This window comes from Pteropus vampyrus, unplaced genomic scaffold (genome assembly GCF_000151845.1).
Source record: "Pteropus vampyrus isolate Shadow unplaced genomic scaffold, Pvam_2.0 Scaffold99, whole genome shotgun sequence".
Classification (NCBI taxonomy): domain Eukaryota; kingdom Metazoa; phylum Chordata; class Mammalia; order Chiroptera; family Pteropodidae; genus Pteropus; species Pteropus vampyrus.
In genome coordinates, this window is record NW_011888880.1 from 5,043,384 (window position 1) to 5,061,075 (window position 17,692).

General features: G+C 43.9%; 1 protein-coding gene and 1 pseudogene across 1 annotated transcript in view; both read left to right on the top strand.

The window, feature by feature from the left end:
* The window catches only part of SULF1 (sulfatase 1), a 175,987-nt gene that overhangs the window by 113,274 nt on the left and 45,021 nt on the right, over positions 1–17,692 (top strand). The window contains exons 8-12 of the mRNA XM_023533291.1: positions 2,612–2,762; positions 4,040–4,215; positions 5,457–5,585; positions 5,840–5,896; positions 6,673–6,802. Of these exons, the coding sequence (XP_023389059.1) occupies positions 2,612–2,762; positions 4,040–4,215; positions 5,457–5,585; positions 5,840–5,896; positions 6,673–6,802 (643 nt within the window). The remainder of the gene's footprint in view (positions 1–2,611; positions 2,763–4,039; positions 4,216–5,456; positions 5,586–5,839; positions 5,897–6,672; positions 6,803–17,692) is intronic.
* LOC111742701 lies at positions 3,718–3,836 on the top strand (annotated as a pseudogene).

A 17,692-nucleotide genomic window follows, 5' to 3' on the forward strand; every position in this document is an offset into this window, starting at 1 on the left:
TTGAGGCTTGTAATTTGCTGCCACCTTCGCCGTGACTCCGAGCGCAGTGGAGCCATGCCAGGCACGTCTAGGTGGAAGACATAATTTGCCCTTTGTGAGACTGCGTTTCAGTTCTCTATTGTAATTTTTATTTGTGTTGAGGTTTTGCGGTTTTAAAAAAAGTCAACTAGATTTATTTTAAAATTAAGGCGAACCAACATCAAAGGCTGTACGGGGAGGATGTTTAGGTATTATAAAGAAACCCTGTAGTAATCTTTTATAGCCATATTCTTTTTCAGGGCACGTATGAGCAAATGGTTAGGGACCTTTCGTGACCAAATCACTATATTTCTGTGACCTCAAACTACCCCCAAAGGGCGAAAATCCCTTCCCAATAGGATTTAGAAGCCCCCTCCCTCCTCCTCAGCCTCTTAATCTAATCCTGTTTGTAACTTGACATGCAACATGAAGAATAGTGAGGAAGGAGAAACCTGGGCTTAAGTCCTTTCCTGCTGCACACTCCCGAGATGCAAGACTCTGATATGGCCCATGGTTTACTCTGACATACGAGGAACCCTTTCAGTCCAAAAGTGGGACTGTTGAGTTTATGAGTCATTTACTTGGTAAACAGAAAAAAGTTAATATTGAAAGTTTCTCTTAAAAAGAATGGCAGGTGATACCTGAAGAGCTGGTTTGTTTTTTAATGCTACGGGATTTTTTTTTTCAACCCAGATACTTATATAGTATGTGCTTGTTTATTGGCTCATGGAGGAAACTCATGTGCTTCCTCTGTTCTAGGCAGTTTTAAGTGGTAGAGATGATAGATGGATGGCTGGATGGCTGGCTGGATGGATGGATGGCTGGATAGATAGATAGATAGATAGATAGATAGATAGATAGATAGATAGATAGATAGATGATAGATAGATGATAGATAGATGGTAGATAGAGGTGGATGATAAAGAAGATATAAATACATAGATAGAGAGACAATAAATAGATAAAGTTGATCCTCAAAACAGCTTTTTAAGACAGGTGCTATTATTTTTTGCTCACCATTTACAGGTGAGCAAATTGAGCCGTGCCTGTTTCTCCCACCCTATAAATCTGTCTCTTTAAAAGGTAGTTGACTTACACTCTGAGCACACCTGGTCCACTTTTATGAGTCTTCTGTGCCCACTGTTATATTGGCTTTTGTGCTGTTGTGGTTCTGCTAGTTAACCAGCATCCACAGACCAGCAGACTAACTTTTTATGCCAAAAGGCCAGCGGTACCAAAATGGCATTTTCGACTATCAAAAGAGAGGTTCTGAAAATCCACAGGCAGAAGAAAATGTACAATAACAGGTGGCATTTATGTAGCTCAGTGCACAGAAATGCCCCAGGGCACAATCCTGTGTCTCAGAAACTCCGTGCTAATCCCACGGGAAATTCACTCCACAGCGGACCAGCGGCACGAATGGTCAAGGCTCCTGAACTCACCTGGCTTGCAGTGACTGATGGCTTCTGTAGTTTTATAATATAAAAAAATGCCACAGGGTCACCTTCAGTCAACATTATGCATGATCTTTCCCTGGTAGGACCCTCTCCAGAACAGAGACCAATAATCAAATTTCCTAATCCACATTAGACTGTTGATTGTTGGCGAGATTGGCTGTTTATAAGGTTGAGATTCATATGAAAAGCAATTTCAGAGGTAGGAAGCCTCCTTCACTTCGCTTTTCTTTCATTTTGTTAAAACAGATGTGCTTTGGAATCAAGTCTTGGTTCTCCCACCTGCTAAATTTGTTAATATGAGGGAAATGTTTAATTTTGCTAAGCCTCAGTTTTCACAGCTGTAAGATGGGGATAATAAACCTATTTCCTAGAAGAACTGAGACACCACTTGGATTTCTGCAATAGATTAAATATAGGCTTGAACTCATCTGTCCTAATAGGACCCACTCCCCATGGCTAACAAAAATCATGCCCTCCACCTCTACTTGATTTGGCTATGAAATGAATAGCTTTAGCAGTAAGCATGGGTACTGCAGAAGGAGACTTGGTTATAATTCCAGCAAACCCAATTAAACTGGTGTTATCTATATACTAGTTTAGGAATGAGAAAAACTCATGGAGACTAGACACATAAGTAATCAATAAAATGCCCTAGTAAATTCAAGAGGAAAAAAAAAATGTGTTGAAATTATGATTCATCATCATTCCACATAACTTATTTGTGACTATATTTAATAGCCTAATTAGCAATAAAATTTTATGAGTTAACACCACCATGAGAATACTCCCTTCTACATTGTTGTTTTATCTGTAGACTTGTGACATTACCATGACCATCTTGATGTGTTTTTACACATTTTGTTCAATGAACCCAAACGAACTTGCGCTAATTAGATTTTTAGCTGCCGGTCTTGATTTTATGAGTTTGAATCCGTAGACCTTCAGAGGATGTGTGCTGTTAGGGGTGGTGAAGACTTCAGATTTTCTTATAGAAAGAAGAAATATGGGAGAGAAAAGTATTTTACCAGGGTTTAAATTCTCTTTCTTAAATGATTATTTCACAATCTTTAACCTGAGATATTTCTCTAAATGACCAAAAATATATATAATAAAAACTCCTTTCTGGCTATTTTCAGAACTCCTAGTTATAACTATGCACCGAATATGGACAAACACTGGATCATGCAGTACACAGGCCCCATGCTGCCCATCCACATGGAATTCACAAACGTTCTGCATCGCAAAAGGCTTCAGACTTTGATGTCAGTGGATGACTCTGTGGAAAGGGTAAGCCCATGAACTTGCCTCCACGGCTGGTTTCGGTCCCGCTTCCCCTACGTAGACCCATCTTGCTCATCCTGTTTGGTTGTGATTGCTGTTGTTTTTTGTTCATTTTGTTTTATTGAGAGAGAGAGAGAGAGAGCGCACGCGTTTAGTGAATTCATCAGCCTTCCTTTATCTCATGTCTCGCCTTATCACCTCTCCAGACTCCGTTCTTATGGAGCCAGGGGCAGAGAGGAGATAAAAATCAAAACATCGTAAGTCAAGGCCGACACCTACAAACACCTTCAGCAATTAAGCAAATAATGCGAGGAACTAAAGCAGGTCCAGTTTAGGGCCATAGGAAACGGTGGGGTTTGTGGTGAACTTGAAATTAAGCGCCCCATCCAAAGCAGGAGCCACTACTAGTGCCAGCTAGTTTTTGCCACATGCAAATGTGGGTAATCGGTGTCATAAACTATATAAATGTCTAACCAATGTACTGAATGCTTGAAACTAATAATAAAATTAAATGCTTAAAGTAAAAAAAAAAAAAAATGGATCCAGCATCATCAGATCTTCTGAATTTTTAAATAATCCAGAAATACAAAAATTTTATTTGAAATTTTATGAATTTTAAAATGTAACATAAGCCAAGCAAGACCTGCCTAACGGCTAGATCTAGCTCAGAAGTAGCCTGTTTTTAACCCTTGAAAACTAGCTAGAAGAGCAATGCTATTAAAATTTGCTTTAACTGTGGATTTTTCAAAGTAAAATCTACAAGTTTGGTGGTACAGGTTGTTTGTGGGTTTCTTTTTTTTTTTTTCCCCAAATAGGTAGCAAGTGCCAGATTCAAAATGTTACTTTTCAAACTATATTATTGGACTTGTCCCTTCCAGGATTGTCAGCTATGAGAAAATGTGGATAATATTTGTATTTGTCGGTCTTATTTAAGCAACTCTTGCCTTTTAAAAATAATGGAGTCTACGGCTATGCCACCCTGAATGAGCCCGATCCCGTCTGATTTCAGAAGCTAAGCAGGGTGGGGCCTGGTTAGTACTTGGATGGGAGACCCTCTAGGAAGGCCAGGTGCTGCAGGCATAAAAAATTTTTAAAAAATAAGGGATTGTAAACTGACAAGGTCCTTGCAATCTGTGAGGTCAACCAAGGGTTGCCTCGGCTAAAAAAAAAATAAAATAAAAATAAAATAAATAAAAATAATGGAAAAAAGATTTGGGAGAAGTCGCACTGTCGTCATCTCGGCCATCACAGTCACTCTGACTTGTCCCCATGCTGTCTTTCAGCTGTATAACATGCTGGTGGAAACGGGGGAGCTGGAAAACACCTACATCATCTACACCGCCGACCACGGTTACCACATCGGGCAGTTCGGACTGGTCAAGGGCAAATCCATGCCATATGATTTTGACATCCGCGTGCCTTTCTTTATTCGTGGCCCGAGCGTAGAACCAGGCTCAGTGTACGTATCTCTTCGTTGGCAGCGTTCAGCTGTCGTAGCTCATGTACGTCGGACATAATTTGATTACGGAGCTCAGTGTCTGGTTGCTTTTCATCCAGAACAAAAAAAGCAGGGTATGTAGGTTGGTAATTTAGAAGATGAAAGCCTATACCCCGCCCCGCCCCCCACCACATGTTACATTAACTAAAGTATACTATTTAAAGAGAAAGGAAAAACAACTGTATCAATGATTCGTTCTCTCAAACTGGCCAGACTCCATGTTACACGGGCCGTGTACGACGCAGAATGTGATCTGTAGAGATCTCATCTTGAGTGCCTTCTGCTTCGTTTTTTGTTTTAATTATGACTAAAGAATTTTTTTAATTAAATTTTTAGAAAGCATGATTTTCTTTTAAAAGAGGCCTGAAGGACTGGAGTTCTATTTCTGTCACCTTGGGCAAGCCACTGCGTCCCTTTGCATCTCTGTTTTCTCATCGTAAGTGGGTTTCGTACGCCCTGCCAGCCGCGACAGAGCATTTCGTATGAGATGAGATCGCGTACATGAAACACTTACGGAAAGAGTGAAAGTAAAGAATGCGAGTAGAATTCAAAAGCTGGTCCTTAAAGAAAATGTAGCCTGGACCCCAGAGTTAACGGTGAGGAAGCTCAGGGGGTAGCGTGTGTACCTCTCTCGGCGCCCCCAGTCCTGAAGCAGCAGCATCTGGCCCAGAACCTGGACATCGGAGTCTCGTCTCTGTGCCTCCCGGGGAGAAGGCGGTGACAGGAGGGAGGGCTTCTGTGGAGAGCGTTATTATGTCTCTTCAGAGCGTTGCAAACACCTTAGGGATAGTCGGAACTAGAGTCAGAAGGCTTTGTGTTGGAAAGACCAACTATAAAACCCGCGTCCTTCCTCGAAGATTGATTTAAAGCCTTAGTTCAACAGAGGAGTTACAGGCCATTGGGTTTTGGAAGAGAGTATACACCCTAGAAAAACCGTGTGTCACAGTTTGTCTGACAGTCTGGCCAGAGCTCAGGGGCCTGGACATCACTCCAACCCCGACTGTGACAGACAGTTAACTTTGCTCTGTGCCATCACTGCTGACCAGTCAACCACCCTGCCAAATGTAGCCTACTCTCCGTAGGTGACCAGGAGACGGGGGAGGGGCACTGAAAGCCAGTGAGTCGTGCTGTGGAGAAAACTGTCCTTAGTGCTACTCTCCACTGGCGCCGGGTCTGGGACCTAACCATCTGTCCCTTTGCAGAGTCCCGCAGATCGTTCTAAATATCGACCTGGCACCTACGATCCTGGACATCGCTGGGCTCGACCCACCTCCCGATGTGGACGGCAAGTCTGTCCTCAAACTTCTGGACCTGGAAAAGCCAGGTAACAGGTATGTCCATTTTCTTTCCCTCTGCCCATCCCAGGCACATTGGCACCCAGAGCCAGCCAGCAACTGAAAGAGGTGGAGGCCGGCATGGGTCCCCCCGAGCCGAGAATTTCTCAGTTGTTTGTGTGTAGCGTGTTGATGGAGACGCAGACAAGGCTGTGGGAAGTGAGAGGTGTTCCTTTAAATAAACCGTTAGCACAGATCCGCTGGGAAAAACGTCCAGATGCCAACTGTAAATATTATTATTTTGCTTGCAGGTTTCGCACAAACAAGAAGGCCAAAATTTGGCGGGATACATTCCTCGTGGAGAGAGGGTAATTACTGGTCCCTGGGCCACTTCTGGGAACCGGTCCTAGTGGGTAGCTCTCGCTGCTGGCTATTTTTCCCCCTTGTTTTGGTTTACTAAGCATGCAGATTTTGTAAGCCTAGTAACGAGATGAACAATTTGCTGGTCATTGTTTGCTGGCCAGCAGGCTAAATATCGTTGCATCAGAATGGCAAAGAATAAATTCTAAAAGACACCAAAGCCTTTATATGGCTATGGATTTCAACGCTGCATTTCTCAGCCTTGAAATTTGACCAATCGACTTTCTTAACCATCCTTTCCAAATCCTACCTGACATCTTTCTACTTCTCTTCCTTATGTGCCTTTCTTAGTTTGAAATACACAAATATATGAGATTATAAATATCTCTGTAGTTACTTCTGGGTTTCCCCTTTTGATTTATAATGCTCATTGTCTTTGGTTTTCTCCATACACACATTGAAAGAAATTATTTCTATAATTGCTTTTTAGCAAAAAGAATTTTGAGCCTATAAAGCTAAACATTTATGTCCAAAGTTTTGACATTAATGCTTGGCAGGAAAATGATTTTTCCTATCCTGAGTTCTCATCTTTATAATACCTGGCTTGTCACAAAGAACTCATCAAATGTTGAACCCCTGTGGTTAGAGCCTTAACATCTATTTCTTGCTGTTTGAAGAATGGGAAGTCATGTGACAGGGAAGAGAAAGAGAACAGGCAGGTAGGTCTCAGGGAAGGTAACTCAGATCGTTTCTCACATAAGAAGCTTTTCTCTTTCTGTCAAAGGAAATTTCTACGTAAGAAGGAAGACTCCAGCAAGAATATCCAACAGTCAAATCACTTGCCCAAATATGAGAGGGTCAAAGAGCTATGCCAGCAGTCCAGGTACCAGACAGCCTGCGAACAACCTGGACAGGTGAGTGGCTCCGCTTTGCTTCACCACTGCCCACGTGCATCTCCATTTCTCATTTAAAAGGTTTTCAACATATAAAATAATGTATAAGTAAGTTTTCCATAGCGATCATGGAATGTTCACTATGACACCTCTCCCCTGACTGAGAATTGTCTCACTGGTCCAAACTAGCCCCCCTCCTCACTGCTTGGGCTTCTTCTAGTTAAAGAGGATGGTGCTCTCAGAGAGAGTTCTAGATATCCACCCTATTAGCCAACACCAGTTCAAGATATCCGTCACGTGAAATGGTAGCCCGGTTAGAAAGATCAGAGACCGGTTCCATCTGAGGAGAGGCACCACCCTTGAGGTCATCGAGAAGGATCGAGAGGCTGCTTAGCCAAGTTCATGGGTAGATGCTGAGTCTCTGGGCATTGAACCCCCCAAGAGCCATGATGGAGTCTTCCTACTCTGGAATAAGTCAGATGTCACCTAACTCAGAGAAGGGGACAGAGCAAAAAATGCAGGGTATGTAGTTTGGTAATTTAGAAGATGAAAGCCTATACCCCGCCCCGCCCCCCACCACATGTTACATTAACTAAAGTATACTATTTAAAGAGAAAGGGAAAACAACTGTGTCAATGATTCGTTCTCTCAAACTGGCCAGACTCCATGTTACACGGGCCGTGTACGACGCAGAATGTGATCTGTAGGGATCTCATCTTGAGTGCCTTCTGCTTCGTTTTTTGTTTTAATTATGACTAAAGAATTTTTTTAATTAAATTTTTAGAAAGCATGATTTTCTTTTAAAAGAGGCCTGAAGGACTGGAGTTCTATTTCTGTCACCTTGGGCAAGCCACTGCGTCCCTTTGCATCTCTGTTTTCTCATCGTAAGTGGGTTTCGTACGCCCTGCCAGCCGCGACAGAGCATTTCGTATGAGATGAGATCGCGTACATGAAACACTTACGGAAAGAGTGAAAGTAAAGAATGCGAGTAGAATTCAAAAGCTGGTCCTTAAAGAAAATGTAGCCTGGACCCCAGAGTTAACGGTGAGGAAGCTCAGTGGGTAGCGTGTGTACCTCTGTCGGCGCCCCCAGTCCTGAAGCAGCAGCATCTGGCCCAGAATCTGGACATCGGAGTCTCGTCTCTGTGCCTCCCGGGGAGAAGGTGGTGACAGGAGGGAGGGCTTCTGTGGAGAGCGTTATTATGTCTCTTCAGAGCGTTGCAAACACCTTAGGGATAGTCGGAACTAGAGTCAGAAGGCTTTGTGTTGGAAAGACCAACTATAAAACCCGCGTCCTTCCTCGAAGATTGATTTAAAGCCTTAGTTCAACAGAGGAGTTACAGGCCATTGGGTTTTGGAAGAGAGTATACACCCTAGAAAAACCGTGTGTCACAGTTTGTCTGACAGTCTGGCCAGAGCTCAGGGGCCTGGACATCACTCCAACCCCGACTGTGACAGACAGTTAACTTTGCTCTGTGCCATCACTGCTGACCAGTCAACCACCCTGCCAAATGTAGCCTACTCTCCGTAGGTGACCAGGAGACGGGGGAGGGGCACTGAAAGCCAGTGAGTCGTGCTGTGGAGAAAACTGTCCTTAGTGCTACTCTCCACTGGCGCCGGGTCTGGGACCTAACCATCTGTCCCTTTGCAGAGTCCCGCAGATCGTTCTAAATATCGACCTGGCACCTACGATCCTGGACATCGCTGGGCTCGACCCACCTCCCGATGTGGACGGCAAGTCTGTCCTCAAACTTCTGGACCTGGAAAAGCCAGGTAACAGGTATGTCCATTTTCTTTCCCTCTGCCCATCCCAGGCACATTGGCACCCAGAGCCAGCCAGCAACTGAAAGAGGTGGAGGCCGGCATGGGTCCCCCCGAGCCGAGAATTTCTCAGTTGTTTGTGTGTAGCGTGTTGATGGAGACGCAGACAAGGCTGTGGGAAGTGAGAGGTGTTCCTTTAAATAAACCGTTAGCACAGATCCGCTGGGAAAAACGTCCAGATGCCAACTGTAAATATTATTATTTTGCTTGCAGGTTTCGCACAAACAAGAAGGCCAAAATTTGGCGGGATACATTCCTCGTGGAGAGAGGGTAATTACTGGTCCCTGGGCCACTTCTGGGAACCGGTCCTAGTGGGTAGCTCTCGCTGCTGGCTATTTTTCCCCCTTGTTTTGGTTTACTAAGCATGCAGATTTTGTAAGCCTAGTAACGAGATGAACAATTTGCTGGTCATTGTTTGCTGGCCAGCAGGCTAAATATCGTTGCATCAGAATGGCAAAGAATAAATTCTAAAAGACACCAAAGCCTTTATATGGCTATGGATTTCAACGCTGCATTTCTCAGCCTTGAAATTTGACCAATCGACTTTCTTAACCATCCTTTCCAAATCCTACCTGACATCTTTCTACTTCTCTTCCTTATGTGCCTTTCTTAGTTTGAAATACACAAATATATGAGATTATAAATATCTCTGTAGTTACTTCTGGGTTTCCCCTTTTGATTTATAATGCTCATTGTCTTTGGTTTTCTCCATACACACATTGAAAGAAATTATTTCTATAATTGCTTTTTAGCAAAAAGAATTTTGAGCCTATAAAGCTAAACATTTATGTCCAAAGTTTTGACATTAATGCTTGGCAGGAAAATGATTTTTCCTATCCTGAGTTCTCATCTTTATAATACCTGGCTTGTCACAAAGAACTCATCAAATGTTGAACCCCTGTGGTTAGAGCCTTAACATCTATTTCTTGCTGTTTGAAGAATGGGAAGTCATGTGACAGGGAAGAGAAAGAGAACAGGCAGGTAGGTCTCAGGGAAGGTAACTCAGATCGTTTCTCACATAAGAAGCTTTTCTCTTTCTGTCAAAGGAAATTTCTACGTAAGAAGGAAGACTCCAGCAAGAATATCCAACAGTCAAATCACTTGCCCAAATATGAGAGGGTCAAAGAGCTATGCCAGCAGTCCAGATACCAGACAGCCTGCGAACAACCTGGACAGGTGAGTGGCTCCGCTTTGCTTCACCACTGCCCACGTGCATCTCCATTTCTCATTTAAAAGGTTTTCAACATATAAAATAATGTATAAGTAAGTTTTCCATAGCGATCATGGAATGTTCACTATGACACCTCTCCCCTGACTGAGAATTGTCTCACTGGTCCAAACTAGCCCCCCTCCTCACTGCTTGGGCTTCTTCTAGTTAAAGAGGATGGTGCTCTCAGAGAGAGTTCTAGATATCCACCCTATTAGCCAACACCAGTTCAAGATATCCGTCACATGAAACGGTAGCCCGGTTAGAAAGATCAGAGACCGGTTCCATCTGAGGAGAGGCACCACCCTTGAGGTCATCGAGAAGGATCGAGAGGCTGCTTAGCCAAGTTCATGGGTAGATCCTGAGTCTCTGGGCATTGAACCCCCCAAGAGCCATGATGGAGTCTTCCTACTCTGGAATAAGTCAGATGTCACCTAACTCAGAGAAGGGGACAGAATCTATGACCAAGGATGGAGAAATGAAAAGGGAAACCACATTCTGTTTGTTTACTGTTTCTGCCTCAATTCACAGAATTTCTGACATCACCTATTTCATTGGAATGATCCTTCTTCATTCATAAAAACATTACAATAGAATTCAGGGCTACCCAGAATATTAACTGCTATCAGTGAGAACTACAGAAACACCATGTGATGAATTAACATGGACCTGTGTTTAAGGAAGGTGAGAACGTGTGAACACAAACTATTTTAAGCACTCCTCGTGGAAATCTGAACTCGCTAAAAGAAATGCTATGTCATGATAAAAGGAACTGAGCGTCTGCCTCAGTCACTCCAAGTTAGACCAAAATCGGAGGAAAGAGAAACATAATATTTATCAAGCGTTTATCTTATGTGAAGCACTGTGTATGGGGTTTTATATGCATCGGCTTAATTTAATCCTCACATCCATCAAGTGAGGTAAGCGTTGTCATCTCCATTCAATGGGCAGCTGGTGAGTGGCAGAGCTGAGCTGTCTGCTTCAAAAACTCAGGCCCCTCGCTGCCTTCCTAGGTAAGTCACATTAACTAGGTGAAGAGAAGATCAAATCTGCTGAGTCTTTTTTAAAAAAAAAAAACTTATCTGACCTCTAGATACCACACAATTAGCCAACACCAGTTCAACATATCAGATGCATGAAATGAGCAGCCCGGTTAATATTCAAATGGCCTCATTCATTATACTCTTTTTATAAGGAATCCAGCTTACTGAAGAAAAGTTCATCATAAACAACTTGATGCTCCTACTCGCTGGATTTCCGCATCCTTTTGCGCACAGGGATCCCTTCGAAATAGACAAGGGTGAGGTGGGAAGGCCGGTGAAGGAAGGGGTGACACCAGGCCCTCAGGGCACCCTGGGAAGTCTTCATTTTCAAGTGTTCAGGGGAGAAGCTTAGACTTATTCATTATATTTTAATTTGAAGTCCTCCGATCCTTCTTATGGAGGCTCGAAGTATCGTTATGACTAAGACCTCAGGATTGTTTCGTATCGTTAACAGGACTTGTGCCCCAGCCTCAGTGGGCTCGAGCCTCAGTGGGCTCGTTTACTTCTGTTTAGCAGCTGGAAATGTTCGGTGTGAAATATGCCTCATGCAGATGCGTGGTCTTGTTACTAGTTCAGCCCTCTAAGCGGCAAGCATTATTACTGCTGGAGAATAAGGCAAACTGCCTCTTTTTTAGCATATAGTTTTGCAAACCTCTCCGCGTGGCTTGCGCCAAAATTTGAATATCTATCTTAAGGGGAAAATGGAGCATAAACGCGATTATGGTATTTGGCCCAAGCTCTTCGCTCGCGTGCTGAATGCTAACTACCTCAAAAACTTCACTTGGCCTTTTCATATTTTCCTAAACTTGTTTTGCCTCTGTGAAATGCTTTACTATCGAGCTCCCTGGAATTTTCCTCTGCTGGTTTATTTCTGTGTTGAGCGTTTTGAATTCGGATTCCAGCGCATGAATATGTAACATGAGCAACAATCTCTTTTAGAAGTGCCTGAAGTAGCAAGACAGGAAATGAGACTACATCCCGATGGCGATTTTCTTAAGAGTCTGGAAACATCAAGAAAACGTGGAGCTTCTTTGAGGCGGTTAGCGCATCTCTAGGTCAAACCTGACCTAGCTAAGTTGTGTTCTGTAGAATCTTTATATATTTTGGCCTTTTGCTCTTTCTGTCTGGCTACTTTTTAGTTATAATATCACTGACATTTAAAGAGGAAGAAAAAGGTCTGGAATCATGGGATCGTACTGTGCAGGGTCAAGGCGACAGCCAAGGCTGGAACTAAGTTGCCTGGAATCTCTTCTCTTGACAATGACTTCATACCTGGCCCAAGGCCCGTGTTTGCTTCTCCAGCGCAGGGTGCTCAAAGGCAACGCAGTCTTCTGCTTCATTTGACCCTCCATGGGGTGCAAAGGAAAAATCAACACAATTGGCCCTGTTCCCTGTAGTCCTGATCCCCAGGGAGATAGCACGTGCTCCCTCCCTCCATACCCCCATGCCTGCTCACCTGAGGCATGCGGGGCAGGACCAGGGTGGATGCAGGAAGTAGAGTACATTTTAAGAAGAGTTGAAATCACAAGGTTTGGGTTAGAATATTGGCATCCAGTAATTTTAGTTATGTGTTCTGGGACAGGACACTTAATTGCTCCTGAGTCTTCGGGTGTTCTCTCTCTAAAATGAAGAAAATGAATCTCAGCCTTGTGAGGACAAAGCGGTATCATCTATGCACAGGCTGGATGGCCCGTGAAGCGGTGTGCGGATGCTGGCTGGCGGTGCTGTTCCAGGCCCTCTCACCTGTTGTCTTCATTCCTGTGAAACCAACAGGGAGTGGAAATGGGCCGGAATCCCAGACATTTGGCATCCCTTCTCTTGCTGTGTGAACAGACAACCAGCAGGGACTAATTAAGACAGCATGGACATATGTGTGTGTGTGTATTACTTCCATGTTCCTGCAGTAATACTAGGCTGAGTGTGAATTCCCACCACTCTCTCAGCTGGCATTACACCCGCAAGTACATTTATGTCCACACACACACACACACACACACACACACACACACACACACACACACACACTCTCATGTGCAGATCTCGACTTCTGTCTGAGAAGACTTTGGTCCAGCAGAGAACATAGACCAATGATGCTCAATTCTGGCTGCACATTAGAATCACGAGGCAGCTTTGGAAACGCTGCTGTTGGAGCCTCACCCCAGACAAATTAAATTAACTCAGAACCTCTGGGGATGGGACCCAGGCATCAGTGGTTTGGCCTTTTGTGTGTTGTGTTTTGTTTGGGTTTGTTTTGTTTCAAGCTCCTCAGATTCCCACGAGCAGCCAAAATTGAGAAGCATTCGCGCAGGGTAAGCCTTAGTTTTTCTTCTTCTTCTAGGTATAGATCTTTACTCCATAAGCAGGAGTTGCATAAAAGAAAAATTCTCTGAACATTCAGTTTTGAAGTGTATTTTATATATAGTCTGTTATTTAAGAGTAAAAACCATTTTGTTTCTGTAGAGCAAAAGCCATGTCCCTTTGTGGAGTTGTTGAGTTCTGGCATCTTCACAAACGTAGTTTGCCTTTCTACTCCTGTATCCATATAAAATCAAAGATAGTTAAAATTCTAAAAGGACCCCAGCAGCAAGCAAAGGAAATAAGAATGTAGCTTATTGAGTATACACTGGTTTAGCTCCAGGATTTATGTTCTCATCCAAAAATTATCCCTCAGACCTTTTGTGACCAGCTGCACAGCAGAAATAAAAAGACATTTACCAGCAAGATCTGGCTGGAATTGCTAGTTTGCCAGAAATTGACAGAAACTCACTGAGCTCTGGTTAAAATAGCTGCGCGGCTCCCAGACATTTTCCCCCGGTTCCCCAGGTTCCAGCGGGGACCAGCAGAGGGACTGAGCCCCGCTGCCATCCCCTGGCACGACCCCCTGCCTGCACAGGGCCTAGTGTGGACAGCTCGGCCTCTAAAGCTTGCCTCCTCCTCCCTCAGCCCGCACGCAACAGCCGTGCACCTACTTAGATGTTTAGGCGTCTGTGCGTTTTTCACAATGCAAACCGCAGAGTTCAACGTCAAACCGTCTTTAATGGTGTCGCCAACAAGTCAGAAACAGACAAACGTAAGGACAGATGCCACTCGCAAACCACATCGCGTGGCCCCGCCCTGTTTCATCTGTGCGACAGTATCTTATCTCCCACGGCTCCCTAACAAATGCTCTGGTAAGGTGCCCCTCCTCCCGTCACTTAGATAGAACTGTCTGTCTGCGTGCAGGTGGCTGCCTCTGCCTTCCCACAGGCTGGCCCCTCCACTGAGGCCCACCCGACGCCTCATACTCCGCCCCAGCCTCTCTCCTTTCCTACTGGTGTCCTGGCCAAGGTGCCTTAGCATGACACTTGGTATGTGACACAGGCAAGTTACTTAACCTAACTCTGCCTCAGTTTCTTTACCTATAAAATGGGCACAGTGGTACCTGCCTCAGAGGGTGGCTGTAAACATTAGATGAGTTAAACATCTCATATTAAGCATCTGGAACAGTACCTGGCTTATAACAAGCACTCGGCCAGCGCGGAGTATGGGCCTTGGTCTGTTCACCGGTTTCATTGTCCCTGAGCTGCAAGAACTGTACTTCTCTCAACATTTCAACCCCGACTTTTACAAGTAATCACCTGGGTTAAAATCTAAAGGAGGAAACGTATTCTCCCTCATCAGCTTCTTCCTGCTTTCCACTCTTTCTCCCCTGTCCCACCTCACCCCATCTCAAAAAAAAAAAAAAGCAGGAGAAAATCGAAAATGGCTCGAGCTAAGTAGCAGTTTGAACAAGGATGTTTATATGGTCTTTCTGCCTTCCCCAATATCGAGATAAAATTTCTAAACGCGCACCCACATGCAGGTAACTGCTTCTCATGAAGTGGGTACTGGCCTAAAGGATAATCGGCTTGTCAGAAATAGCTGTATGATTGCTGCATTTCAGAGCAGCTGTCCCCAACCTTTTTGGTACCGGGGACCGGTGCTCCCATGAGAATCTAATGCCTGATGATGCGAGGGGGGGCCAAGGCGGTGATGCCAGCGCTGGGGAGCGGCCGCAAATGCAGATGGAGCTTCGCTTGCTCACCCACCGCTCACCTCCTGCTGTGCAGCCCGGTTCCTAACAGGCCAGAGACCGGTATTGGTCCACAGCCTGGGGGTTGGGGGACCCCTATTTTAAAGAATATGATTTGGCCTGCGTTATGACCAAATCCACGTAATAAGACATATAATAATGGAGGAATTATCTGTGTGTGTGTGGAAAATTCAGCTTTCATTGCAGTGGAACTCGAAAAACTTGTAGCCAGATTTTTTGTTTCTCCCTCAAGAAAATGGGCATAAGTAGGGATAAATAAGAATATAGAACATTCTGAAGCAAGTTGAGAAATAACATACAATTCAGAACACGGAAACTGTAGTGGTCGCCTAGCGGCCGCGCGGGAAGGGAAGCAGCCAGGAGCCAGCCTTCTGTCATCTGATGCTGTGCTCGGCTTGCGACATGGACCATTTGACACCTGAAAGCTGTTCTAGAAAACAGATATTTATGCCCATTTTAAATATGATGAGACTGAAGCTCAGACAGGAAAGTAACTGGATCCAAGTCTCACAGCTAGAAAGGTGACAAGTATAAGTTCCAACTGAGATCTACGTGATTCAAAGCCACAGTCTCCTCACGAAATCATAATTACAATGTTATGTAGGGTTAACACCTCGGAAACACTTGCCCAAGGATTAGAAAACCACTTTTAAAGGTCAATTATGATAGTACTGAATCAGGCTCTGATTCACAGAGTGCATCTTTTCCTCAGACCTCCGAAAACACTCAACAATTTATCCTCATGGCATATCCTTGAGGCCAGGAGGAGCAAATATTATTTTACCAGATGTGGAATCTGGAAGAACAAAGAGATTCTGCAGTTTGCTCAAGGCCATAAAGTTACCAGAGAAAGAAAATTAAAATCGAGGTCTTCAGATCCCTGGCCTAATACTTATCTCCGTTATGAATGGCTGCCTCTCATCAAGTTGACATTAGGCAAACTCTTTGAGGAATAAACTGTGTGTGTGTGTAATAATAATGATAATCATAACAGCGGCTCCTCTGCTGAGTGCCCACCACGGGCTGACTTCCTGTACGTTATCTGTAATGCCTGTGACCCTATAGAAGCTTGGACTGTGTGGCTGTCTTGCTCAAGGCCACCAGCAATGTGATAAAGCTGGGCATTCAGATCCAGGCTTTCTTAGCTTGAAAGTCCAGATTTTTTACATTGATACGGGTATAAAATACGATTCCCAAGTCCCAGGCAGAATATAGATGGTATTATTCACTACTACAATAAGTGATATTTCTATTCCAATAAATGAATGCTGGCAGTGCTTTAGGTTGTTGTGAAGATTAAATGATTAAATTTACATACAGTGCTCTAGACCAGTTCCTCGCATCAAGTAAGAATTTACTAAATGGTGATAATAATGGAGGTGACAATGGTGTTCAAAGGAATTGTTTGAAAGGCATTTGACATATATCTCATGAGGTTTGGTTCCACTAAACTAGCCGCACACAGGGTCCTTGTACCAACATAGCCATCCTCCTCTCCTGCATCAGGTGTTATTTACCTACAGGTGTGTGTGTGTGTGTGTGTGTACACATACATATAATCACTCAAAAACGCTAAGACATAATTATTAAACAGTGATTCGATGGTGAGCTAACATCAGGGCACAATTTGGGAGTAAGAGACTTGATCCTTGTCCTTAATCTGAAGTTCCAGTGTGGTCGGAAAGGCTAAAATGAAGTAATAACAACTTAAGTTATGTAGATAGTTTCATCTAGCACCCCGCGCGCAGTAGGTCTGCAGGAACATCGGGGAGTGAATGCTTTCTAAACGGTGAAATCCGAGCGGCAGGGGGAGAAACGAGATGGCATTGTCCCACAAAGCAGGAGAGGAATTTGCAGGGGGAGTGAGTGGTCAGTGAAGCTGGAGACCATCTTCAGGTAATTGGATTTGGCCAATTACCTGATTTACTGATAAAGGTCAAGGCTGTAGATAAAAGCGAGACAGTGTGACATCTATGTTTCTGCAAGGGCACTTGTTTGAAAGAGCTCGCTCTCGAGGCCGACTCCAAGTCGCATTAGGTGCCTCATCTGAGATCATGCTTTCATCTGATTCTGGAAACTCTTATGAAATACAAAATCGTCTCATTATTTTGAACATTTAAATGGCATGTGACATGAGTTTCAGAGCAATTCTTTTAAAAATTCTCTTTCTTCGCCGCCCTCTATAAACTGTCAAGGAAGACGACCATTTTAGCTGAAGCTATTTCAAGGTTTTATTGCCCACCCATAAAAATTGGCACGATATCGAACACTAAAATGACTTGGCCAATGTGTGGCAATTACATTTCATTAAAATTCCTAGTACGCTTGCCACTAAGAAGATTGTCAAAGCCTCTAGCTAATTACTCTATCTAATAGGGTCTATGACTTATTCAAAGGGTCCACGGGATAGAGAATAATTGGCATTTTTGTCAGTGGCTCTTTAATACAAGAATGTATGTAGGTATATGTATATATGTAGTATATGTGGGTACATGTGTGTGTGCATGTGTGTTCACATGCATGCACATATGTATTTGATTTTGTACATACATCAGCAGTGCCAAGGACAGTGCCAGACCTCAGGTGTGGTTAAATTCAACCCTTCAGGAAGGAAACAGCCTTTCCTCCTATCTCTCTCCCTGAGGAAGTCAGCAAGAATTTGGCTAATGGAAAAATGCAGGTTGTATTCTAAATAGGCTAAGTCACTAAAAATTCTGCCTATACTTTTGTGCTCTACAAGAATCTACTTGTACCCTCAGCTCTTCCAGG